The sequence below is a fragment of the Felis catus genome, chromosome C2 (genome assembly GCF_018350175.1).
Source record: "Felis catus isolate Fca126 chromosome C2, F.catus_Fca126_mat1.0, whole genome shotgun sequence".
Taxonomy (NCBI): domain Eukaryota; kingdom Metazoa; phylum Chordata; class Mammalia; order Carnivora; family Felidae; genus Felis; species Felis catus.
In genome coordinates, this window is record NC_058376.1 from 120,785,646 (window position 1) to 120,812,017 (window position 26,372).

Here is a 26,372-nt window from a genome sequence, read left to right on the forward strand (position 1 = left end):
ATTTTATGTCTATTTTACCATAACTTACAAAGGAAAAAAAAAGAAAAAAAGACAAATATTTTCACCTCTCATCTCTCCCTAGAGACCCCAAAATATCCCATCTAGTAAGGTTGGATGGGCATGTCCCTCTGCCTCTGGGAAAGGTTGTTTCGTACAAATTATCAGAGGGAATAGTAGGTTCTTAAGGAACAATTTATCTGGTCAATAAAGCTAGTACATATTATGCTAGTGTTAGCACTGCCTTCATACAGAGTAAATTATCTGGCTGTCAGATTTGTTCCATCAGTGAATTATTTATTCAAAATATCATTAAATAAATATTGCAGGATTATATGTCCATGAGTCATAAAGAGTAAAGTTCATGTACTAAACAAAGAAGAGATTACTAATTCATTCATTTCTACCAAGACCTAGGCAGCACTTTTATTCAAGCTACCAAACTGCACCTATAAAATAACACCAATAGCAGACTAGGGATACATTTTTATTATTTCCTCTGTTTCAACACTCAAAATGAGCAGAATGTCCTAATAACTGCCTAATTTTTGTCTTGAAAAGACTCTGGGCACTGCATATAATACTCTATAAAATTTATTATTAAAAATAATCTTTTAGAGGCCATACCATATTCATGCAATGCTCTAATGACAAATATATTGTCCTCAAAAAAACAACAAACAAAAACAAAAACAAAAACAAAAAAAACAAGATTAAGGCATTCGCTATGAGCCTAATTCAGCCACCATGCAGACTGTATTCGGAAGGTTTGAGTTACTCTGGGGATGGCTGTGCAGGGAGAAGTGGAAGGGTCCAGAGATTTGTACACTCACTTCACTTCATAGCAATAATGTGTAAGTTGTGAGCTTCCTGACAGCTTTACTTTTTCTTTCTGGAGAGGCTTTCTTTTTCAAACTTCAATCTTTCTTTTCTCTTTATATTGGTCTCTAAAATTCTGTACCACATCTCATTTACATGAATTTTAGTCATGATTCACTAGGTTTGTGAGAAATCTAGGCACAAGATCAATTGTGATCATGATATGTCCACCCCAGTCTATTATCTGACCGTTTCTCACAGACTGTCTTTTTTTTTTTAACGTTTATTTATTTTTGAGAGTGAGAAAGAGTGCAAGTGGGAAAGGGGTAGAGAGAAAGAGGGAGAGACACAGAATCTGAATGTGAGCTGTCAGCACAGAGCCTGGCACGGGGCTAAAACTCACGGACGGAGAGATCATGACCTGAGCTGAAGTCAGATGCTTAACCAACTGAGCCACCCAGGTGCCCCACAGACTGCTCCTCTGTACCAGAGAAGGAGCCTACTATGGGAGGAGCAGGATTGGTGGTGTCACCATCCCAAGATCCTTTCACTGGGCTCGCCTTTCACTTGCATGCATTTGCAGACTAGAGCAAAAGATATTTATCTTCTTGTTTGCCACAGGTTTCCTAGGAGCAAAAGTGCAGAAGAATTGTGATCCAAAAGAGTATGAGGGAATTTTTTTTGGAAGAAAAATACAAAGCCATCAAATGATAATGTCATAAAGACAAAACACTGAATGGCTTTAAAAAGTGAAAGAAGAAAAATAAGACACACAGCCTTTAAAAACAATATTCAGATTGTATTTATTTATTTATTTATTTATTTTTTAATTTTTTTTTCAACGTTTATTTATTTTTGGGACAGAGAGAGACAGAGCATGAACGGGGGAGGGGCAGAGAGAGAGGGAGACACAGAATCGGAAACAGGCTCCAGGCTCTGAGCCATCAGCCCAGAGCCTGATGCAGGGCTCGAACTCACGGACCGCGAGATCGTGACCTGGCTGAAGTCAGACGCTTAACCGACTGCGCCACCCAGGCGCCCCAATATTCAGATTTTAAAATGTTCTGAGCGAAGTCAGAAAGTGTTACTGTTAGCAACAAACGTGAAGGCCAGAGTTCAGTTTATAAACAAGGAAGTGTTTCTATATTTTCTTTCTGTAATGAGGATATCATGTTAAACGTATTCAGTTACACTGTCATTCATTAACCTGGATTACTCTCAGCAAAGAAATTATCAAAGAATTCAAAGTCCAATTCTCTTAGAAATTCAAGCCAGTCTTAATTTATCTTTCAGAAAGAAAGAATCCAGTGAAACCTAGATGGGGGGGTGAGGGGGGGGAGAAACAGGATAAAGCTAGGGGTAAATGGGTGGTAGTAAAACCAATAGAGGGTATTCCATTCCTGGAAGTCTGACATCAAGCAGAATAGCAATGTCGTATTTAGTTTTTCTCAAGCATACCTATTTTATTAAATGCTTCCTGTAGCTCTTCCAGCTCTTCCCGAGAAATGGTAGTGGTACTGTTTTCCATCTTCGAAGAAAAGACTACCTTCAGGTCTTTATAGCTAGAAAAAACAATGTTATAAAAAGAACATTAGCCCTTTGAAAACATTTATCTAAGCAATACAGAATACACAAGCAGTAAAATCTCTAGAAGAAGTCACCTGAGAAGTCTGCCTGACAAGGAACAAATAGGAACAGATACCCCATAACACTATTTCCCAGCATAGGTGGGGCAGACAATAAGAGAGTCCGCAGAGAGAAGGAATGGAAGGAATGCCTGTCTTTTACGCCTTGTCCTTACACAGGGCATACATGTTTCCCAGTAGCCTGTACAATTTTCATTTACATTTTACCCCGCTCCTTCAGTAAAATAAACATTTCAAGTTTGAGAGAAGGGTAGCATTTATAAATGTGAAGGAAGTGGTCAGGAAGTAAAATGTTAAGACATGAATAATGTCCACAAAAAGAATAAAGTAAGCACATAATTTTTCAAATAATTTATACATTAACATTTTCACTGATCAGTTAAAAATCGTTTTAAATTGTGTGAAGTCCTCGAAGAGTGTTACGGCTCATTTGTCACTTGTATACATACTTGCTTAGGAATTTGGGGGGGTTCTTCCCCAAATTTCTGTATCTTACAGTTATTCTGGGGCCTGGTTCTAATTAAAGTATAATTAAATCTTCGGGTTTTAAAAAATATACCACTGCCCACTATTTAATTTTTTTGAATGTTTATTTATTTTTGAGAAAGAGAGACACAGCATGAGTGGGGTAGGAGCAGAGTGAGAGGGAGACACAGAATCCAAAGCAGGGTCCAGGCTCTGAGCTGTGAGCACAGAGCCTGACACGGGGCTCGAACCCATACACCGTGAGATCATGACCTAAGCTGAAGTCCAACGCTTAACCGACTGAGCCACCCAGGTGCCCCTATTTAATTTTTAAATAAATTAAATAGTCATGAGTAACTTTTTCAAGGTGTGAAAGTGAGTAACTCATTGCTTCATCACTAAGCTGTCATCGAACCAAACTGTGTTTCATTCTTGTCTCTAGGTCCGTGTACTCTGCATTCTCCTAAATATAATGTGGTCACAAGCCATATAAACACATAAATATGTATTTGAATAATAATACACATTAATTTATGTAATAATATAGAAAGTATATATTATATACTTGTGAAATAAAAATTTGCATTTTAAAAGAAAGCTGCCTTTGTAAAATTCTTTGTAAAGTTTTGGAGGAAGAATTCTTGCTAGATCGACTCATATTTATCAGGCACATCATTTGCCAGTCCTGAAACCCTCCAGAAGGCAGTTACTAGAATTCACTTTGCAGTTTTAGAAATGAGGAACACAGCATTTAACCAGCTTCCAAACACCTGGCATGGAAGGAGTCCTACCTGGATGCCTGAGACAGCTCAGAAGAGCACAGTATTTCAGAGTCATCTTGAAAGATGCAGCCCAAAGTCAGCCAGGATCACTGACCAGAGACTCACCAACGGGGCAGGTTATGCTGAATTCTATAGACAGCTGTATCTTCCCATAGATTTTGTTATGTGCCATTTTTTCTTCAGTAATTCCAAAACTGCTTTCCTTCTCCGCTTTGTTTTTTTAGCCCATATAATTTAAAAAACTTTCTTTCACCAATTAAAGCCTTTCTCCCCCGCTCCTAATCCTCAAGGGTATCCTGACATAACAAAGTATATATTTAGAAAGTTAAGGAAGTATATTCTAAAAATGAACTTCCCAATTAGATGAAATGGGATCTGATCTTTTATCCTCCCTCAAATTTCTAACTTCCATGAACCTCTAAAAGCTTTACCAAAATTGGGGCACCCAGGTGGCTCAGTCAGTTGAGTGTCCGACTTTGGCTCAGGTCATGATCTCACAGTTTGTTGGGTTCAAGTCCCACAGCTAGCTCTGTGCTGACAGCTCAGAGCCTGGAGCCTGCTTCCGATTCTGTGTCTCCTTCTCTCCCTCTCTCTGCCCCTCCCCACCCTCAAAAATTAAAAAAAAAAAAAAAATTACAAAATTTTTTTTAAAACTTTACCAAAATTAATCTAAGCAGCCATTTATAATTTATAGGATCTAAAACCCCAGGATCCAGAACAGTTTCGGCGAAAAGGCATTAAGAACAGCCCTTGAGACCAAGAAGATTCTGAAACCTTTCTACCAACTGTAAAGATCCCAACTGTGAGGGACCAAACCTGTTTTCACTGGCACCTTTTGGTTTCTGGGCTATTCTGTTTTCTCTCCTCCCCCTGTGGCCCTAGCCCTGGTCACCTGAAATCCTGAGTTGTTGAGGTAGCCGTTGACACAGAGGAGGCAGCCTGCCCCCTAATCTATCCTCCAAAATTCCTTTTTTTTCCTTACTTCCCCCTTCTCTAGTAATATAAAAAATAATGGCAAATATTTACTGAGGGCTTTCAATGGGTCTGGAGCTATGCTAATGTCATACATGAGCTTACTATGTATTGATCTGTTCTTCTATTGATTGAACAAGTGTCCTCCCTTAAATGTAAATTAGAGGGCTGCACAGGTTACCTAAGGAAGGTTTAAAGAGAGAGAGGGAGAGGGAGAGACAGAGAGAGAGAGAGAGAGAGAGAGAGAGAGAGAGAGAGAGAGAATCAACATCAAATCTGTTTCTAATGCCTCCAAACCATTAAAATCTACATGTAGTTCAATTAGTATCCCTATTCTCTCACTGCAAGCATCACAGGTAGTTTTAAAGAAAAGACTGATGACCACTTCACACTTAAGTATAGGTGACTGATAAACCCTCACAGTGCTCATCAGATTTATATTTTAAAGGCAAAACTTTTTTTAAGGATATGAGGGATTTTTTTTTAAGTTTATTTATTTTGAGAGAGAGAGCATGCACAGCAGGGAAGGGGCAGAGAGAGGAGGGAGAGAGAGAGAGTCCCAAGCAGGCTCCGCACTGACAGTGAAGAGCCCAACATAGGGCTTGAACTCACAAACCGAGAGATCATGACCTGAGCTGAAACCAAGACTCGGATGCTTAACTGACTAAGCCACCCAGGTGCCCCTTAAGGGCAAATTTATATTTTAAGGGCAAATGTCTGTTTTCTTTAGACTAACAGATGAATACATTATTAGACTATTTATACATCAGCAAAATAAATGAACTACACTCGTTTCTTAAAAGCATAGTAACTGGAAAAAGCAAAGTGCTAAGAGATACATATGGTATATGTACCAATTATTGTGAATTATAAAAACACATGTATGTACTACATATGTGGCCAAACATATATAGTAAAACTTAAAAACACATGGGAATGATGCAACAAATTCAGAATAGTGGTTGTCTATGGAGAAGTAGGAAAGGGGCACAGCTGGGAGCTGGCGCTGGATCCATTACATTTTTTTAAGAGAAATTTGAAGCAATTATGGCAAAATTTAACATCTGTTCAATCTGAGCATTCAGTATATGGATACTGGTTATACTGTCTCTGTACCTACTTTAAGAATTGTTTTGTTTTAAATAATTCACGAGATAATTTTTTAACTTTTAAGTTCAGATAGTAAAAAAAATGATACATAAATAAAACAATAAAGGTAACACAAGAATATGTTTTGAACAGGAGAAAATTTCCCAAAGTCCCTCAGGACATGGGGAAACATTTTTTCAAGTACTTCAATCTTGAACAAAACAGTTAATATTATGGTAGAAGAATAATTTATTGAAATATCAAATTGTGTTTCTTCTCCAAGAAGAATTGTGTTTCTTCTCCCCCGCCCCAGTCACACCCCTCAACTAAAGTAGTAACTACCTCTTGTCAGGCACGCTGGCAGCACAGAAAGCAAAACCAGCCTGGAATCTGCGGTTCCGAGTCCTCGGGTAGAAGCACAAACCTCCTCAGGGTTTACTGGGTGTTCTGGGAATGGGGCAGCAGGAGGAGGAAATCCCTGAGAAGCCACTAGATAAGGAAGACAGAGAGAGGGAGAAATTGTCTCCATGGGCAAACAGGGAAATCTGCAGATGCCAGCAAGGAAGACTGTGGCCACAGGGGTGGCAGAGACAGGGGCAGACAAGGTACAAGAGAATCCGTGCTGAAGGAATGCACTGTTGTGAGTAACGGGCATTTCCCAGGCAGACACTGGGGACTGATGATCCAGGACAGAAGAGCTTCCCGCGAGCCTCTGCTCTGTTTAAGACCCCAGGACAAGAGAGGCTGAGGGGCAGATTCCAAGTGCCTGAGAAGCACTTGACTGACTCAGGCAGGATGAGCTATCACAGTCAAAATGAGAACAAACTGAGGGTTGATGGGGAGGTGGAGGAGAGGGAAAGTGGGTGATGGGCATTGAGGAGGGCACCTGTTGGGATGAACACTGGGTGTTGTACGGGAACCAATTTGACAATAAATTATATTTAATCTAAAAAAATAAATTTGCTTTAAAGAACATACACAAATGTGATATTTCTTTCATACCTGACTTTTATGGAAAAAGCCTGTCCTTTTTTATGGAAAAAAAAAAATCCTCCAATTCTCTGGAGAAGTGCCTAGGCTCAGAGGTTCTGGAGCATGGCAGTATCTCTGGGAGGGGCAATACTATGGCATCCTATATCTTCCCCCTCTTCTTCATAAACTTCTCATCTCCCACCGCAATGTTCCACTTTTCTTACTATGTTCTATTTTCAGCTCCCCAGTACAAGTTTAAAGATCACAAGGTCAGTAGAATAAGTCACTATATGAAAAAAATAAGCAGCTAAGAAATATGACTGAAGAGTTTCCTTTTTAGTTTAAAGGAAACCTAGAAAATACTTTCATTTTTCTGTATTTCCAGCAATCTTTTTTCAACCACATTTCACAACAGGGAGCGACATCATTCTGCAAAACGCAAACATTCATATTCCCTAGCAAACTGTTACTTCATCAGATTTTCTCTAGTTAACTGGAATGTCTACTGACTTTCTAATATAAATATGAACTGGGAGACCATTGACTTTATTAAATATTACACACCAGCCTGACCCCTCTTTGGACAGAGAAAGCTATTAAATGGGTATGATATAATTCACATTTCTCCTGAGCATCCTTCTGCACTGAAAGAACTGAGCTCCATTTTTTTTTTATTCATTTTACAAGGGGCAGCTATGCTGGCGAACTTTCCTGATAAGTCATCAACTGGATTGCCAACAAGCCTAAACTGGCAAAATCCCAAACTGTCTTAAAAGGGTAACTGTTATAAAAATGTAACTTTATTCTCAGATAAGCAAAACCAATTTGCCTAAGTGCCTGCACAATCGTAGAGACCATAATCAGCACCAATATGAAGAGTTAAGCCAGGTATAATACATCTGTGAGGCAGTGACACTTAGTTCCAAACTAACCCATTTGTGACTTCTTTTTAAAGGGCGGCCTAGCAATCTACAAAAACAAACATGACAAAAAATAATAATATACAGATATCTTTTTTTTTTAATTTTTTTCAACGTTTTTATTTATTTTTGGGACAGAGAGAGACAGAGCATGAACGGGGGAGGGGCAGAGAGAGAGGGAGACACAGAATCGGAAACAGAGCCTGACGCGGGGCTCGAGCTCACGGACCGCGAGATCGTGACCTGGCTGAAGTCGGACGCTTCACCGACTGCGCCACCCAGGCGCCCAATATACAGATATCTTAATGTTAGGGCTTTTTTCTGCTTCAGCTCCAAGGATTAACCATTTCATCAGTCCCCACACCACCTAATTCATGTGCCTTCTGCCCCCTACTCTCCATTCCATGGTCTGCCCGCCACACTCATGTCCTTACCTCCTTCCCACCTGCATTAGCATCATAGCCTGTTTTCACCTTGGCTCTTATATGTTATTCAGCTCGCATGCATTAACTTATTCTTGATCATGTACTGCCTTGTGATAGTCACATTTTGTTAATCTCATTCACCTTCCTAAACTCACTGTTTGCTCTATACAGGTAGAAGATGCAGGTTTTCTGATTTTTATGTTTCCAATAGCCTTAATGTGTTACGCATGTGGGGAAAATTTACTAAAATTCACTAATGGTAATATTTCTCTTCAAAGAGCAGGGAGAGTACTAGGTAAAAAAGGTGCCAAGCAGAACAGTTGTCTGTGCGAAATGTGTCACCAACAGGTGAGTGAAGAGACTGAAAGAATCTCCATACCTCAATAACCGGTTCTCTTCATTCACTCACCCACTTACTCATTATTTATTCACAACTTACGGAGCACCTGTTCACCCTACCCAGTATTAGGGGCACAAAGATGGTATTCAAAATTTTGAGCCCACTTGGCTATATATAGCAGGTGTTTTTTCTAAATCTTTCAGAAATAATTTTTGTCCATTTCCCCCAAATTCCTTTACAAAGGAGTAAATATATATATATATATATATATATGTATATATGTGAAAATATATATATATGTATGTGTGTGTATATATATATATATATATATATATATATATATATATATATGTAAATACCCTCAATTCTTCCCTGGATGAATCTTTAAGGGCCAATGCTCTTGTGCAAACACCAGATGTCTAAATAAGGAAATCTGCTGGCCAAGCAGAGAACAGAGAGGACTTGCCTACATCTTCTCCCCACTCACTGCCTTACTGCATGAGCCACTGCCATGGTCATCTCCATGAGCAGCCACAATTATAGTGATAATACTACTGCGCATTTGTACATTTGGGCACTGAGTTTGGTGCTGACCTGAGCGTTCATTGGCTGCTAAAGTTGCCACCAAGACCTTTCTGTATCCATTCACTTAAAAGCCTCAATATGTAGCCCATAGTAAGAGAGTTTAAAATCATTTAGTCAAGTATTCAGCAAATACAATTTGAACTAAGCATGAAGGTTTAAAGATTAATAAGAATTAATTTCTTCTAGAACTATACTTTTTTAAAAATTTTTTTTAACGTTTATTTATTTTTGAGACAGGGAGAGACAGAGCATGAACAGGGGAGGGTCAGAGAGAGGGAGACGCAGAATATGAAGCAGGCTCCCGGCTCTGAGCTGTCAGCACAGAGCCCAACGCAGGGCTAGAACTCATGGACCGCAAGATCATGACCTGAGCCGAAGTCGGCCACCTAACCGACTGAGCCACCCAGGCACCCCTAGAACTATACTTAATATAATGCTGATTGGGGTCAACTATAAATGCCTAAGTTTAATTAAAACTGATTTTTTGGTAAATGATATAAAGGAATATTATGATTATTTCTCTTTTCATAAACAAATTAGAATTGTCCCCTAATTTGTTTGCTGTTTAAATCTAGATTTAAAGGGACCTCTTTGAATACTATATATTATTTACTGTCAAGCTCATTGAAACTATGTGATTCTAGGTTGGAAGTTTCTGGACTAATTGCAGCCAAGGCAATAGCAGTATATAGAGCAGCAATATGAGAAGGAAGGCTAGAAGGGGGTTGTGCATGCTTGTGCACGTGCAAACCACGCTTAGTAATTTTTCAGTTGAGAAATAGGAAATTGCATTAAACGTATACACAAAAGGTCTAAAGTAGAGTTTACTGATCAAAGTTTAGGTCAAGACTATCCATAGAAGACTGATTGGAACCATTTGGGGATGTGAAAGAAAGGGGAAGACAGGCCCCAGTACCTTCCTGAAGTCTCAAGCTCTAAGTTCAACATTAAGTGAATACTTAAGTGAATCACTTGTAAGCTGAGGAAATTACAGTCTATCAAGTGGGAATCAGTTCTTGGGACCTGCTGATCAATGTTGTCCCATGGCCCCAAGCTCAGCAACACTTCTGCCCAGCAGCCCATGAAAAGCCTTCCTGGTTCCTCAAGTCCTGGAGGAGGACGGAGGCCCTTATATCTGACTCCCTAGACTTTAGCCTTTTCCTGATGTGTACATGATGCCAGCCAGGGCTCTGAAAGGGGAAGCCGCTGCTGAGCCACAGTGGACTGCTGCCAACAGGAATCAGGCCCAAGGTCACCACATCTGATTTTTAAAGAAAAGCCAGAAATCCATATTTTTATGTGAAATTTTTTGTTTTTGCAAATGATGTGAATCCTTTTATAAAACACCATGTGTGTCAGATCAAAACTCTGGTCTATTAATTTTGTTTCTACACCTCCCTAATTCCATGTGACCTCACTTGGTCTCCCAAGGGAACCTGGTAGAGCTATGTTTCTCTAGAAACACTCGCATAACATTAGCTCAGTCTAAAAGCCTGAAGAACACATTTTGTCTCTTAATGTGTCAAAACCCAACCTCTGCTATGCACCACTCACCACATCCCTGCTCCCAGTAAGGGATATTTCTAAGTGTCAGCTTCTCTGAGAGAAGAGGAGCCAGCAGGTCAGGAGCCCACTAATCACGGATTCCCAGCTCAGGTAACTGGATCTGCCCATCATCCCAGGATCTTTTCCTTCTCATTTATTATTTATATCCCACCTACTCTCCCCCACTCCCACCTCCACTTTAGGACTTCTCTGACTCTCTGAGAAAATTCACCATACTAATGTTCCCCAAACTGCTATCATATAATGTTACAATACCATCAATACTTCAAATATCATTTCCCAATGTTTTGTTTTGTTTTCTTCTCCAGTAACCATTTCCCTTCTCCTGGTAACAGCACCAATTTTAGTTTTGGGGTTCCGCTCATTCCATATAATCCACATGTAACAGTTGAGTGAAGTTCCAGGTCCAGGCCAATCAATACATCATATTCTCTGCTGTAGGGATTTGGTTTAGGGATAGGCATGTTAACACAGTTGGAGCCAACGAGACATTAAGAAAGCTTTTGTGGAGCTTTCTGTAATAAGAGTCCCACAAACTCCCCTGGATCAGTTTTTCATGAAGAAGTACAGGCCAGAACAGCCACATCAATCTTGCCTCCAGAAGGGGAAGACCTGAAGCAGAGAATTAAGCCAAAACCAACATAGCAGAGAGCAGAGCCAGTGGGTGAAGAGAAAACCTGTCTGGGCAGAGTTAAGTGCTAAATCCCACTGGGCTAAAGCCTTTATGTCTTTAGTTACTTGAAACAATTTTTCTTTAAAGCCAGTTAAACTAAGTTTCTATTGCTTGCAACCAAGAGTCCAAACTGATATATTAGGAGTAATAACAGACATAGTTTACAAAAAGAAAATGTAAGGGGGGAGGGCGTCAATTCCTCAAACAATAGAAAATATTTAAACATTCCGAACTGAGAAAGAAAATTAATCATAATTATATTTTCTAAGTTTTCATGTAGATAAGAAGCACAATAGTTTTAAGGTTTTTGTTGTTGTTGTTGTTGTTTGGCTGACACACAATGTTACATTAGTGTCAGGTGCACAACATAGTGATTCAGCATCTCTATATGTTGTGCTGTGCTCACCACAACTGTAGCTGCCATCTGTCACCGCTCAACACTATCACAGTATCATTGGTATTTGTCATAATTTGTATTTTACCACCACCACCACACCTGATCTCAGAAAGCTCAGTGCATTAGTGAAGTACAAAAAAGTTAGATTATGGTTGCTCCCACAGCAATCAGCAGCACTGAAGATTACATTCATAGCCTAAAGGCCTCCAGGCTTATGGCTTCTCTGCACCTTTTTTCCCTTCCCTTTATCCAGAAAGATTCTCCTTCCCATTTCTGTTAATTCGTTTCTAGGTAAAGATGAAAAACTCAGGGGCACCTGGGTGGCTTAGTTGGTTAAGCTGCTGACTTCGGCTCAGGTCATGATCTCTCAGTTCGTGGGTTTGAGCCCCCCATTGGATTCTGTGCTGACGGCTCAGAGCCTGGAGCCTGCTTTGGATTCTGTGTCTCCCTCTTTCTCTGCTGCTCCCCCACTTGTGCTCTCTCTCTCTCTCTCTCTCTCTCTCTCAAAAAATGAATAAACATTAAAAAAAATTTTTTTAATTTTTTTTTAACGTTTATTTATTTTTGAGACAGAGAGAGACAGAGCATGAATGGGGGAGGGGCAGAGAGAGAGAGGGAGACACAGAGTCGGAAGCATGCTCCAGGCTCTGAGCCATCAGCCCAGAGCCCGACTCGGGGCTCGAACTCACGGACCGTGAGATCGTGACCTGAGCCGAAGTCGGACGCCCAACCGACTGAGCCACCCAGGCGCCCCAAAAATTTTTTTTAAAAAGATGACAAACTCAGTAGTAATATATTATGAGGAATGGCAGGCCTTTTTGTTGTGAGGCAGGGCAGGGCAATCCAGCTACAGTAAAAAAAACATTCAGAGTCAACAAATCATTAAAGTCAGGAAATTACTAATGCAGTGCAGGTAATGGGGCAGGTGCGGGGCGGTGGGGAGAGCAACTTACCAAACACCTGACAGTAAAAAAACAGACATCTAAGATGTTTGCAGGTTTATCCAACAGCTCAGTGAAAGCAGGTACCCCCAAGTATCAAGACCCTGTGAGTTCAATTTCCAAAGGGGTACTTCATCTAAACCTCAGTGGACCCACATTATAATTTGCTGCATGGCACAGTAATGTGCTTCCAAAGTACAAAGGGAACAAGGAAGATATATGGCAGACAGGAATTCAGGAATGAATGAAGATGAAAAAACCAAAACTCTCCATCTAGTCTTTTTTTTTTTAAGTTTATTTATTTATTTTTAAGAATTCTCTACACCAAGTGTGGGGCTCGAACTCATGACCCTGAGATCAAGAGTTGCATGCTCTTCTGACTGAGCCAGTGAGGCATCCCTCCATCTTGTCTTGTAATAGCATTTTTTTTTTACATGATTAGTGGTCTAATGTAGTTACAGATGCTGAAAGAAAGTGGCCTGAAATAAACTTTAAGTAGGAACATTAGAAACAACAGGTTTTTAAATCAAATCTATTTGCTGCTTTTATTGTTGTTTTGGACTCCAGTTTACAATCATTCCATGAGATGTAACTATATCACTATTCAAAATTATACAAGCTGCCTAATTATTCTCTATTTTTAAATTCTAGAAGAAACCATTCCAAAAGCTGATGTCTTCCATAATTAAATTCTCTCTCTCTCTCTCTTTTTGGTTGTTGTTCCTTAATACTACCATTTCCTTCTTCAGAATATAGCCTCAATAATTTTTGGCTGTAAAACTATGCCTCCAGACTCCAATCCCTCCCTGTTAACAATTCTTCTTTCCCAATCTACCCTGAGAAAGACCTCTTTCTCCCAAGGCCTCTTCCTGATTGTCCCATAACTTTCCTTCATGTCTTTTCCTGTCCCGAGAAACTCTACTCTTTCACATTCAATTCTTCATGTGCCCTCCAAGCAGAGCTCAAATTCCACCATAAATTTCTCCTTTGGCCTCATTGCGTCTCAGCGCATTTACTGGAAACATCTAAGGTGCTAGGTGTTGTTCCAAATGTTGGAGGTAATCTACTGGTGACTCACATATGGAACTGGCTCTCAAAGAATTTACAATCTAGTAAGGGAGCCAATAAACCCCAGATGACAGCAATGGCAAGCACATGAGACTCCCTCACCCACTGCAGACGTCATTCACCAATCACAGCTCTTTCCCACAAGGCCTTGAGTTGCCTCAGGGTCCCCTTTTCAACATGGCCCCTGACAGAGCCCCTACCAAAGAGTCAGCCCTCAAAATGAGCTAGGATGCCACCTCCAGAACCACAATGCAAGCCAGAATGAAATAAGTAGGAAAGGAAGAATCTTCTGACGGCTTCTAGTCTTCAAAGAAGACTTTACAGAGCAGGTGCCATCTGAGCTGGACCTTGAAACAGGAAAAGGCAAAGAAAGATGAAAATTTCAGCTAAGGAAGAAAATTCTTAGTGGTCTCCCCACAGAGTACTCAGATAACTCCAATTTCTCAGACTTAGTATCTATATTGTATTACAGCACCTTATCACCTTGCAATTTTTAAGTTTTTGAGAGAAATGGTGTATCTTCTATTTCTTCTCTAATTAAAAATTTCAAGGTGGTAAAATGATACAATACAATATAAATACTTAAAAACTCCACTTTTAACCTCTTGGTGACAGTGATGGTGAGTGATCTTATTCAAAAGATGTCACTCACTCCTCTGAAAGCCTTTTTTTTAAAAAAGAAATCCACTTAATATCTTTACTAATTCTATTATTTCTAAATCCTTCCACAAAAGGGTGTTACAGTTCTTCAGTTTACTGCATATATATATATATATATATATATATATATATTTTTTTTTTTTTAAGTCAGTCATAATGTTGAAGTTATAATACAAATTTTTAGTTCCTGGCGCTATACCATGAAGCACAATGAAGATCATCTTATTTAAATAAAGCAAGCTTGTCTTTTTGCCTATTGGTAATAGCTACTTCTGACATGAAAAATAACCCCTGCCATCTCCAAAGATGCCTGCATGCTACATCTTCTAATCGGAGCAGGCCAGTGCTGGCCAGCCCAAAGATTCTTTCTTTTTCCATTCAAATAGGTCAACAATTCACTCCTTATGCACCTCAGAAAACAACTTATTGTCTCACTGTAAGCCATACTCTCTAAAAAGGAATTTTCTATGATTTCCAAGACTCTTGGCTTCACCTGTATCCCCTTACCTATTGACGATGGAAACATTTAATCTTCCTACCTGGTATTTGTGCCAGCTAAGGTATTGTCATTGTAAGCAACAAAGACTGGCAAAATTTGCCCAAAAAGGAACACACTGGAACACTCTGGCTCAAAGAGGAAGGGAGGGTTGAACAAGAAGCCTCTGGAAGGACAGGTGCCAGGCAGTTTTAAGGAGCTCCACAGTGGAAACTACGACATGCCACTTTAGAGCTCTGTCTCCAGATGCCTCAACCATCACCAGCTGTGAATGACAGTCTAATCCACAGGATGTTAGTCTGTTAGTCTGTTTGGCTCAGGCCACATGCCCAACCCTGTGCTCAGGGGGTATCAAGAAGACCTACAGCTGTAGAGAATCTCTTTGTCCTAGGTTCATTTGCCTTCTGCACAGGCTCTGTGTTTGCATGACGCAAAAAAGCAAGGTTTAATTCTGACTCCCAAGCAAATGCAAGCATGCCATTCTAACAGTCTTCTCCTGACCTGAACTCATCCCACCCAGTTAAGAACATCTGAAGGTCAAATGAACAAGACTCATAAAATCTCCCCCAAACTCTCCATCCAAGAAAACCCCACAAAACACAGCACTCATACACAACAGCAGTCCAAAAAAGGCAAGGCAGACTTCCCCTACCCCTTTGATAGTAATAAACATTCATAGGTGCTCATCATACACCAAACACTGTTCTAAATAGTACATATATTGTCTCAATCCACACAGCAATTCCCTGAGGTTGGTAATTTTATAATTCCCATTTTACAGTTAGAGAAATTGAGGCCCAAAACTTCCCAGTAAGTGGCAGAGCTCGGATCCACACCTAGGGAGTTTTCCAAGTCCAAGCCCTTAATTACGTTTCATAGTGGTGGTCTCCATACATCTCTTTCTGCCCCTATATCTCAAGTTATACACCCTGTGATTGTTCCCTATTACAAGCTGCCCTACAACCTGGCTTTCCAGCATAGTAGCATTAGGGCGAAGTGTGGACAGTGTGATCTGTCTTGCTAAAACGTTAGAGAATGTATGGAAGGATTTAAATGAGTTTTGTGAGAACTGTATGAATTCTTTTACATTACATTTTTTTTCTGTCTGTACAAAAGTACCTTGTTCCTATTTTCCATGTATTATTTATTCACTGGAAATTATACATTAGGGAGGTAATTACCCAGACTGTAACCGCCTATGATGCCAAATATTTCATTCAGAATAAATGCCTCAATACAAACACCAGGGAGCTGTCAGAGAAAAGGAAGCTGTGAGTCACTTTCGAGGGCTCTAGAATAATCCAGGCATTACTTCCTAGTTTATAATCCTTTCCCACCATTTCCACCCAAGAATTTCCAAGTAAATGATTCACAGCAACAGACATTCTTGTCCAACTTGTGCCCAAGTGAGCAGAGGAGTCCTATCCAGGGTGTTTCCATGTCAGGGTTTGAGCTTTAGCCTCCAAAACACACATCAGTTTAAATGTGAAGTGTTTCACTTTTTACACCAATAAATTAAAACAGTGTTGTCAGGAGCTGAAACCTGGAGGCACTTCACAACTTGCAGGAACCCTGACCCTTTTTATTAACTGACAAAGGAAGGAATTATCATATATGTGTGTTTTCAAGCACCCATAGAAATCTTTCCTAAAATCCCAAATTTCTATAAATTATGGCTAAAAAGCATAAGTGCCAGAAAATGTTTTCCAACAATTGCAAAGGATGCCATATCACGAAGAATTAAAACTATCATCACGGTTTTTTTTAAGAGTACAACAGTTAACACGTCTATGGTTTTCTCATTCTTCTAACAGTCTACATGCTACCACAGAAGGATTCTACTAGCTGACCATAACAGGTTAGGGCCTTTGTTACTCATAAGAGATGGATACTTCCACAATGCAATTAGATACCTGCCCAAGAACTATGAGGTATCTGTACCCTTCGCTTTGGAGAATGGAAGGAAGCAGTGCCCACTACCAGCTCTGGAAATTTTCTCACACCAGAATCTTGGCATTAGTAAAATTAAACAGTACTTTATTGAGTATTTTATACTTTCCAAGCATCCATTTTACCTCTTTAACTCATTATTAGACATAGGTCTCCCAACAGAGAAACTGAGACACAGTGAATTTTAATGACTTATAAAATTTATAAAATCCGGTCCACACTCCTCCAAAGATGACAGAACGGGCATCTACTCTGAGGAGTAAATGCTATGCTCAGAGCTCAAGAACAAGTCTTTGGCAATGCTGGTTGAAAGTATTTACAACCAAAGAGGACCTGAAGCAAAAACCACTAACCACAAATGCAGTCAAAATTAAGACACACTGACATCAATGTTTATATGCCATGGGTTGTATAACTTTAGAAATAAAGGAAGAAATTAACAAGAGCACAACTACTATAGGAAATGTTAACTTCTGATAGTTTAATGAGTCAAAAGTAAATAAGGATATAGAAAATTTGAATAATAAGTTGTAAAGGTATAATTTTTTTTACAGCTCTCACATTATAATCCTTATTTTCTTGAATTCAATCAAAGTTAGCTCTAAGGCCTACTCAATACGATCATTTGAGAAGACAAATGCTACTTGTTATAGAAATCCCTCTCATTCTCTGGGCCAAACCAGAACCCCAGACCTTATAAGAGAAGAGGAACAATGGGGAGGACTCTTCTGTCCAGTGAGCAAGGCAGATACATACCCTTCTGGGCTCACGTCATCCATTCAAAAGCACTAGCATTCACACCCCCAATTACAAGCCTGGAAACAGTGACTTTTCTTCCCTAGGTCAGTCCCACTCATCTGAGACATCTCCTTTGTATGCAGTCTCTCACACTGTAAGACTCAAGGTCATCTTGACTCCCTGCAAAAAACTGTAACTTACCACCAAATCCTACCTCCAAATTCTGGAATACCCCCTCCTCTCCACCGTCACTTGTCACTGCCTTAGTCCAGCACCCTGGTGTCTCGTCAGGGGTACTTCAGGAGGTCCAGCTCTCCCTGACTCTCCCCATCCAGTACTTGGCTCTTACACTATGCCCATCAGCTTCAACGTATTCCCCAATAGACCCAGCCTAACAAGCATTTAATGAGAAACTTTTTACTTAAGATTTTGTGGAGAGGTGGAGAAGAAAATTGACAATGCATACCATTGGACAAAACTCGGCACATTTTTCTTTAATTACCACATCTTTCCCCAAAACTCCTCTCTGGGATAGCACCTCCTTCTGTGCTACAAATCCTGGACCACCCTCTTTAGGTCTCAGCCTCCCTTCCTACAAGGTATTTCTTTCCTTAACCTCCATTCCAACAACTTTTCTTATACTGAGCAATTCAACTCTTTGCTCACCTTCTGCAATTTGCACTCTTTCACCCATCATCCTGTCACCAAACACACCTTCCACCTAAGGATCTGATTTCTGAGAAGACAGAATGGGAAAAGCAAATAACAAAGAAGGACAAGTTAGCAGCCACTCTAGCTCCTGAAGACTGAGAAAAAAACTTCTAAACTGAAAAATCACTGACCTACTCAAAATACCCTTTTAAAAGAGCCACTAGGCAGACTTCAAGCTGTATTACACAGCTGTAATCATCAAGACAGCATGGTACTGGCACAAAAACAGACACTCCGATCAATGGAACAGAATAGAGAACTCAGAAATGGACTCACAAACCTATGGCCAACTAATCTTTGACAGAGCAGGAAAGAATATCCAATGGAATAAAGACAGTCTCTTCAGCAAGTGGTTCTGGGAAAACTGGACAGTGACATGCAGAAAAATAAACCTGGACCACTATCTTACACCAGACACAAAAATAAGCTCAAAATGGATGAAAGACCTCAATGTAAAACAGGAAGCCATCAAAATCCTCGAGGAGAAAGCAGGCAAAAACCTCTTTGATCTTGGCCGCAGCAACTTCTTACTCAACACATCTCCAGAGGCAAGGGAAACAAAAGCAAACATGAACTGTTGGGACCTCATCAAAATAAAAAGCTTCTGCACAGCGAAGGAAACAATCAGCAAAACCAAAAGGCAACCGACAGAATGGGAGAAGACATTTGCAAATGACATATCAGATAAAGGGTTAGTATCCAAAATCTATAAAGAACTTATCACACTCAACACCCAAAACACAAAGAATCCAGTGAAGAAATGGACAAAAGACAGGAATAGACACTTCTCCAAAGAAGACATCCAGATGGCCAACCGACACATGAAAAAATGCTCAACATCACTCATCATCAGGGAAGTACAAATCAAAACCACAAGGAGATACCACCTCACACCTGTCAGAATGGCTAACATTAACAACTCAGGCAACAACAGATGTTGGCAAGGATGCGGAGAAAGAGGATCTCTTTTGCATTGCTGGTGGGAATGCAAGCTGGTACAGGCCAGTCTGGAAGACAGTATGGTGGTTCCTCAAAAAATTAAAAACAGAACTACCCTATGACCCAGCAATTGCACTACTAGGCATTTATCCAAGGGATACAGGTATCCTGTTTCCAAGGGACACATGAACCCCAATGTTTATAGCAGCACTATCAACAATAGCCAAAGTATGGAAAGAGCCCAAATGTCCACTGATGGATGAATGGATAAAGATGTGGTATATATATATATATATATATATATATATATATATATATATATGTATACACACACACACACACACACACACACACACACGCACAATAGAGTATTACTCGGCAATCAAAAAGAATGAAATCTTGCCATTTGCAACTACGTGGATGGAACTAGAGAGTATTACGCTAAGCGAAATTAATCAGTCAGAGAAAGACAAATAGCATATGACTTCTTTCATATGAGGACTTTAAGATATACAACAGATGAATATAAGGGAAGGAAAGCAAAAATAATACAAAAACAGGGAGGGGTACAAAACATAAGAGACTCTTAAGTATGGAGAACAAACAGAAGGTTACTGGGAGGGGCTGTAGGAGGGGGGATGGGCTAAATGGGTAAGGGGCATTAAGGAATCTACTCCTGTACAGGTGTGCTGTTTTGAAGGGACACATGCACCCCCATGTTTACAGCAGCACTATCAACAATAGCCAAAGTATGGAAAGAGCCTAAATGTCCATCGATGGATGAATGGATAAAGAAAATGTGGTATCTATATATACCACGGAGTATTACTCAGCAATCAAAAAGAATGAAATCTTGCCATTGTGGATGGAACTGGAGGGTATTATGCTAAGTGAAATTAGTCAGTCAGAGAAAGACAAAAAAACATATGACTTCACTCATATGAGGAGTTTAAGAGACAAAACAGATGAACATAAGGGAAGAGAAACAAAAATAATATAAAAACAGGGAGGGGGCAAAACAGAAAAGACTCATAAATATGAAGAACAAACTGAGGGCTACTGGAGGGGTTGTGGGAGGGGAGATGGGCTAAATGGGTAAGGGGCACTAAGGAATCTACTCTTGAAATCATTGTGGCACTATATGTTAACTAATTTGCTTGTAAATTTAAAAAAAAAATTTTTTTTTAATTAAAAAAATAAAAGGAATCTACTCCTGAAATCATTGTTGCACTTTATGCTAACGGACTTGGAGGTAAATTAAAAAAATAAATTAAAAAAAATAGTAACAAAATAATAAAAAATAGAACAGCCACTAGGGGTGCCTGGATGGCTCAATCGGTTGCGCGTAGGACTTCTGCTCAGGTCACGATCTCACCGTTCATGAGTTCAAGCCCCACATCGGGTTCTGTGCTGACATCTTGGAGCCTGGAGCCTACGTTGGATTCTGTGTCTCCTTCTCTCCCCAGCTTGCACTCCTCTCTCTCTCTCTCAAAATAAATAAGCATTAAAAAAATTTGTTTAAATAAAAATAAAAGTAATGTCCTCAAAGAATATGAGAAAAAACTCACAATATATTATCAGGTTAAAAACAAAGGAGATATCAATATGTGTAATATATTCCCAACTTTGTTTAAAGTCTATATCTGCACCAAAAAAAAAAGAGTGGACAGCTAAAATGACAGAGGCAATAGGTTAAGTTCCTCCTGCTGCTTCAAACACATAGAAATGTTGGATAAAGTATAAATCTTTGCATTTTTTCAATATGTATGTAAGCCTGAGCAAGCAAAAGAAATCTCCTGGTACCAGAAATGAAGTGGGAAATCAAGCAAGAGCAGGTCCTAAGAAACCAATGAAACCACGTGGATCTGACAAGCAGAAGGAACACTGCCCCATAGGAACACCTGGACTGCCTACAGCATACACCAAACTCCACTAAAGAAAAGAAAATGCTCTGAAGATGAGCTCACAGTTGTAAATCGGGTAAGAACCCATCATCTCAGCAGACAGTAAAAGACTTCCAAACTGGAAATCATGAAAAAGACTTTAAGTGTGGCTGAAATATTCAGAGATAAAAGAAAGAATTCATTTATAAGCAAAACAAAAACAAAAACAAAAACAAAACAGGGCATAATTTTTTTTTTTTAATTTTTAAGAGAGAGAGGGAGGGAGCATGAGCAGGAGAGAGGCAGAGAGAGAGGGAGACACAGAATCCGAAGCAGGCTCCAGCACAGAGCCTGACATGGGGCTCAAACCCATAAATTGTGAGATCATGACCTGAGCTGAAGTCAGATGCTTAATGGACTCAACCACCAGGTGCCCATAATTTTTTAAAAGAAAGAAAGAATTTTTGAACATAAAACTGGTAACAGGAGCTATCTGGGAGGAGAGGGTGGTGAGACTGAGTGATTTATTTCTATATAGTTACCTATTTTCGACAATGATCATATATTACTTTTGTAATAGATTCAGAAGTGATGGAAGGAAAAAAGTAGAGATTCACATTTAACCATGCCTACATAGTTAATAATTTTGAAAACTGGAGGGGATAAACTTTGATGTACTACTAGAATAAATCCAAGCTGGTATCTAATGAAATGTCCCTATACCACAAGATATCACCCTGCCCACACTACATGCCACAATCATACTGAGCACACCAGCAGATCCTGTACACATTAGTTCTTCCTTAATACCGACCCTCTGCACATGCCCTTTTCTAAGAATTCTTGTCAGCCTTTCTACATCCTGCAGATTCCTGGTAATCATTCCGGATCCAGGTAAATACCATTTCTTGGTGAAGTCTTCCTCACCTCCCTCAGACCAAGCAGCTATGTCCCCTAGCAATGCCAAAGAAACTCATTCAACACTCTGTGGTGAATGCCAGTTTGCACACTGTCGATCCTACCTCTACCAAGGACTATGCATTCCTCCGATCATTTCTGAATATGAGTGTCCAATACCTTGCTTACCCATAGATGGTGTTCAATAAAAATTCTTTATTTGAATGCAAGTGTAGAAAATCAATAAAATACTACCAAATATATGCTCAGTAGAGTTTTTTTTTCCCTTTGCCTCAGAGAAGTGAATTACAGTCATAGACCCTCTGTTTGCTAACATCCTCTTGAACGACTCACATCATAAATACTACTGGCCAGGTCTTTGATTTTTCTGGCCTTGTACTTATATCCTATCCCTGACATACCATGCATGTAACTACACTCATTTTATCTTCCCTATTCTATAAAATTTTCCCAGTTGATTTTTTAAGCTTTATTTTTTATTTATTATTTTTTTTAAGTAATGTCCACATCCGTCATGGAGCTCGAACTCACAACCCCAAGATCAAGAATTGCACATTGAACCAACTGAGCCAGCCAGGTGCCCCTCCTAGCTGATTTGAATCAGTACCTTAAGTCATTTGCATGTAGCAGACACGATTGTTCTAGGCTTCCTTGGGCACTAGAAATACATGTAGAAAGAATAACATAAAGGGGCTCCTGGATGGCTCAGTCACTTAAGTATCTGACTCTTGATCTCAGTTCAGGTCTGGATCTCAGCGTCATGAGTTCAAGCCCTGCATTGAGCACTGCACTGGGTGAGAACCCTGCTTAAAAAAAAAAAAAAAAAAAGATAATAGATTTATTCTCTGTACTCAAAAAGTTTAAATCCATTTGTTAATTCAGTCAGTATTTACTGAGAACCAGCTATGCTCTTAGCCCAATGCTAAGAACTGTGAAAAGCATTAAGACATTTAATATCTGGTCTAGGCATTTCAGAAACTTACAAACTAGTTGGGGGAAGATGTGAGAAACACAAATACAAAGTTAAATACCAATGTTAGTATCATGTGTGTAAGCAATAAAATTCAGGAAAAAATGTTAAAAGATGTTAAAATGATGTTACACTCATTTTATCTTATTTTAAGTTATTTTTCTTTAATTTAAGATGTTATAAGAAGCGTCACAGGGTAGATGGTATGTTCTGGACACTAAGAATTAACGGATGAGAGAGAGGCTTCTATACACCTAAGTGATTCATAAAGTGTTCCAGGGAGGACCAAGAACTGGGGGGAGAGATGCAATCTCACATATAATGGGGTGAGATTGCTCACTAGTAACTTAACTTACTGTTTTGCAATCCCCCTACCCCATACCCTCCACCATTCCACTAATAAGCCAGGTGGATTTGACGAGGATTCAGAATTTTTTTTTATTTTATTTTTAAGTAATCTCCATACTCAGTGTGGGGCTCACACAACCCACACAACCCAAGATTAAAGGTCACGTGCTCTACCAGCTGAGCCAGCCAGGTGCCCCAGGGATTCAGGACCTTAATGAAGGGACACCACATGGGCCACAGACCAACTGGTAATTCAGATATTTCAGCAGATGTCAGCAAAGAGAGACATCCACGTCCAGGGACTATACAGGAGCCTAAGTCTCATCAGAAGCCAGTGTCAGAGAAACAACAGTTCTTAACTTAGCTCTTTACCCTCAAACCCATGCCATGACACGATGAAATTTCTGAAAACTTAAATACCACCAGGGAAGAAGACCACCAAGTTTAGCCTTAGATGACTGTTTCACCCTGTGTGACTAGAAAAGCGTTCCACTATATGGGCAATGATAATAGAAACTGTGTTGTACAAAAATAAAGATATTTTATACACACCTAAATTTTTAGGCCTGAGAATTCATCCTTGTTACAGAGGCTTAAAAAAAATCCAATCTATTTGACAAAGCAGGAATGAATATCCATTGGGAAAAAAAAAAAAACAAACAGTCTCTTCAACAAATGCTGTTGGGAAAACTGGTCAGCTACATGCAAAAAAATGAAACTGGACCACTTTCTTATACCAATGGATTAAAGACCTAAATGGGAGACTTAAAACCATAAAAATCCAAGAGAACACAGGCAGTAACTTCTCAGACATCAACCATCGCAACATTGTTCTAAATAGGTACCCCTTAAGCAAGGGAAATTAAAGCAAAAATAAACTATTGAGGCTACATCAAAATAAAAAAACTTGTGCACAGCAAAAGGAACAATAAACAAAACTAAAAGGCAACCTATGGAATGGTTGCAAGATATTTGCAAATGGCATATCTGATAATGGGTTAGTATCCAAAATATATAAAGAACTGATACAAGTCCACACCCAAAACAACAAATAATCCAATTACAAAATGGGCAGAAGACATGAATAGACATTTCTCCAAAGAAGATATCCAGATGGTCAACAGACACATGAAAAGATGCTCAATATCACTCATCATCAGGGAAATGCAAATCAAAACTACAATATCACCTCACACCTGTCAGAATGGCGAAAATCAAAAACACAATAAAAAGCAGGTGTTGGCGATGATGTGGAGAAAAAGGAACCCTTGTCCACCACTGATGGGAATGCATAGAGGTGCAGCCGCTGTGGAAAACAGTATGGAGGTCCTCAAAAAGTTAAAAATAGAACTACCCTGTGATTCAGTAACGGCACCACTGGGTATTTACCCAAAAAATACAAAACACTAATCAAAGGGATACATGCACCCCCGTTTATTGCAGCATTATTTACAATAGTCAAACTATGGAAAGAGCCCAAGTATCTGCTGATAGATGAATGGATAAAGAAGATATTGATACACACACACACACACACAGAAATATTATTCAGCCATAAATTTCATTTTGTCATTTGCAATGATATGAATGGAGCTAGAAACTATAATGCTAAGTGAAATTAAGTCAGTCAGAGAAAGACAAATATAATATGATTTCACCTATATGTGAAATTTAAGAAACAAAACAAGTGAGAGGGGTGGGGGCAAACTAAGAAACAGACTCTTAACTATAGAAAACAAACTGTTGGTCACCAGAGGGGAGGGGATGTGGTGGGGGTGGTAGTGAAATATGTGACGGGGATTAAGGAGTATACTTGTGATGAGCACTGAGTGATGTATGAACTTGTTGAATCACTATATTGTACACCTGACACTAATACAATACTGTATGTTAACGATACTGGAATTAAAATAAATAAAACATTTTTAAAAATCTCATACAAGGTAATACATCATTACATTCCAAAATGAGCCTCAAAGACACAGATGCTATGGCTGGATTTTAACACATATACTAAACACAACACCTCAGAAGTCTTTTTAAAGCAGGTATGTTTCTGCCAGCTCTGAAATATTACTGTTGTCCCTATGTTCTAAAGAAAGTGCTCACAGACCAGTTAAGTGGGCCATGGATTGTTGAAGAGGCCAACCCTTCAAGCCAGCATTTCTGCCCTAACTCAGGGTAGTAGCCCAGCCTTCCTTCTCAGCATCCTGTGCCTTCTTGCCTTCCACTGAGCTATAAAACCTGACAAATCCAAGAATCAAGGCTGGATTTACCTCTCACTACCTATAGACTCTTGGGTACCTGACCTCTCTGGATCTGCCTCGTAATACCGGAAATAATACCTACAACCTCACAGGGTTGTCAGGATCAAGTGGAAGAGCATATGTGAAAGGCCAGGCATTACTTTATCACCTCTTTAAGGAGATTATATGCTTTGAACTACTTTTATAATTTATAGAATAAAGAGCTGTATTCTTTCTAAAAATTTCAGAGTCTCAGGTGGATTGAATAGAGAGGAAGGCTGGGGGAGAGAGATCTCCTGGCTCCCATACTCACACTTGGTACGCTAATTGTACCTGATCACATCTGATGAGGCTAGCCAGCCTCTTTGGGAGCAGTGACAGCAGGGGAGTAAGAAGAGGGAAAAGAATGGAGAAAGATAAAGCATAAAACAGCTCCATATTTTATATACGTAGAAATATCTGGAATGATATTTACCCATGATAAAAAGTAATGGCACAGTGATGGGGTTTTTGGATAACCTTTAACTTTCTGCTTTGTTCTTTTCTATATTTAATTCGTATACTAAAAATACACACATACCTGAAAACTACAGTTAATTTTTTGGACTATACCTGCATAAGCTTTTCATAAGCATCATTCATAATAGCTAAGATGACCAAAATGCCTGTCAACCAATGAAATAACAAAATGTGATACTATCCATAGAATGGCATCTTATTCAGCAATGAGAAGGAATGCAATACAATATATGTCACAACACAAATGATCCTTGAAAATGTTCCTCCAGTAAAGGAGCATAACTTACGCATACAACTATCCACTTTTTTTGAGAGACAGAGAGAGAGAGAGCGAGGT

At 39.4% G+C, this 26,372-nt stretch overlaps 1 protein-coding gene across 3 annotated transcripts in view; it reads right to left on the bottom strand.

Moving 5' to 3' along the window:
• PLS1 (plastin 1) overlaps positions 1 to 26,372 on the bottom strand; it is a 126,765-nt gene that overhangs the window by 40,817 nt on the left and 59,576 nt on the right. For all 3 annotated transcript variants that reach the window (XM_045037491.1, XM_006936361.3, XM_019810617.2), the window contains one exon: positions 2,275 to 2,378. In XM_045037491.1, coding sequence (XP_044893426.1) covers positions 2,275 to 2,344 — 70 coding nt within the window. In that variant the 5' untranslated portion in view covers positions 2,345 to 2,378. The remainder of the gene's footprint in view (positions 1 to 2,274; positions 2,379 to 26,372) is intronic.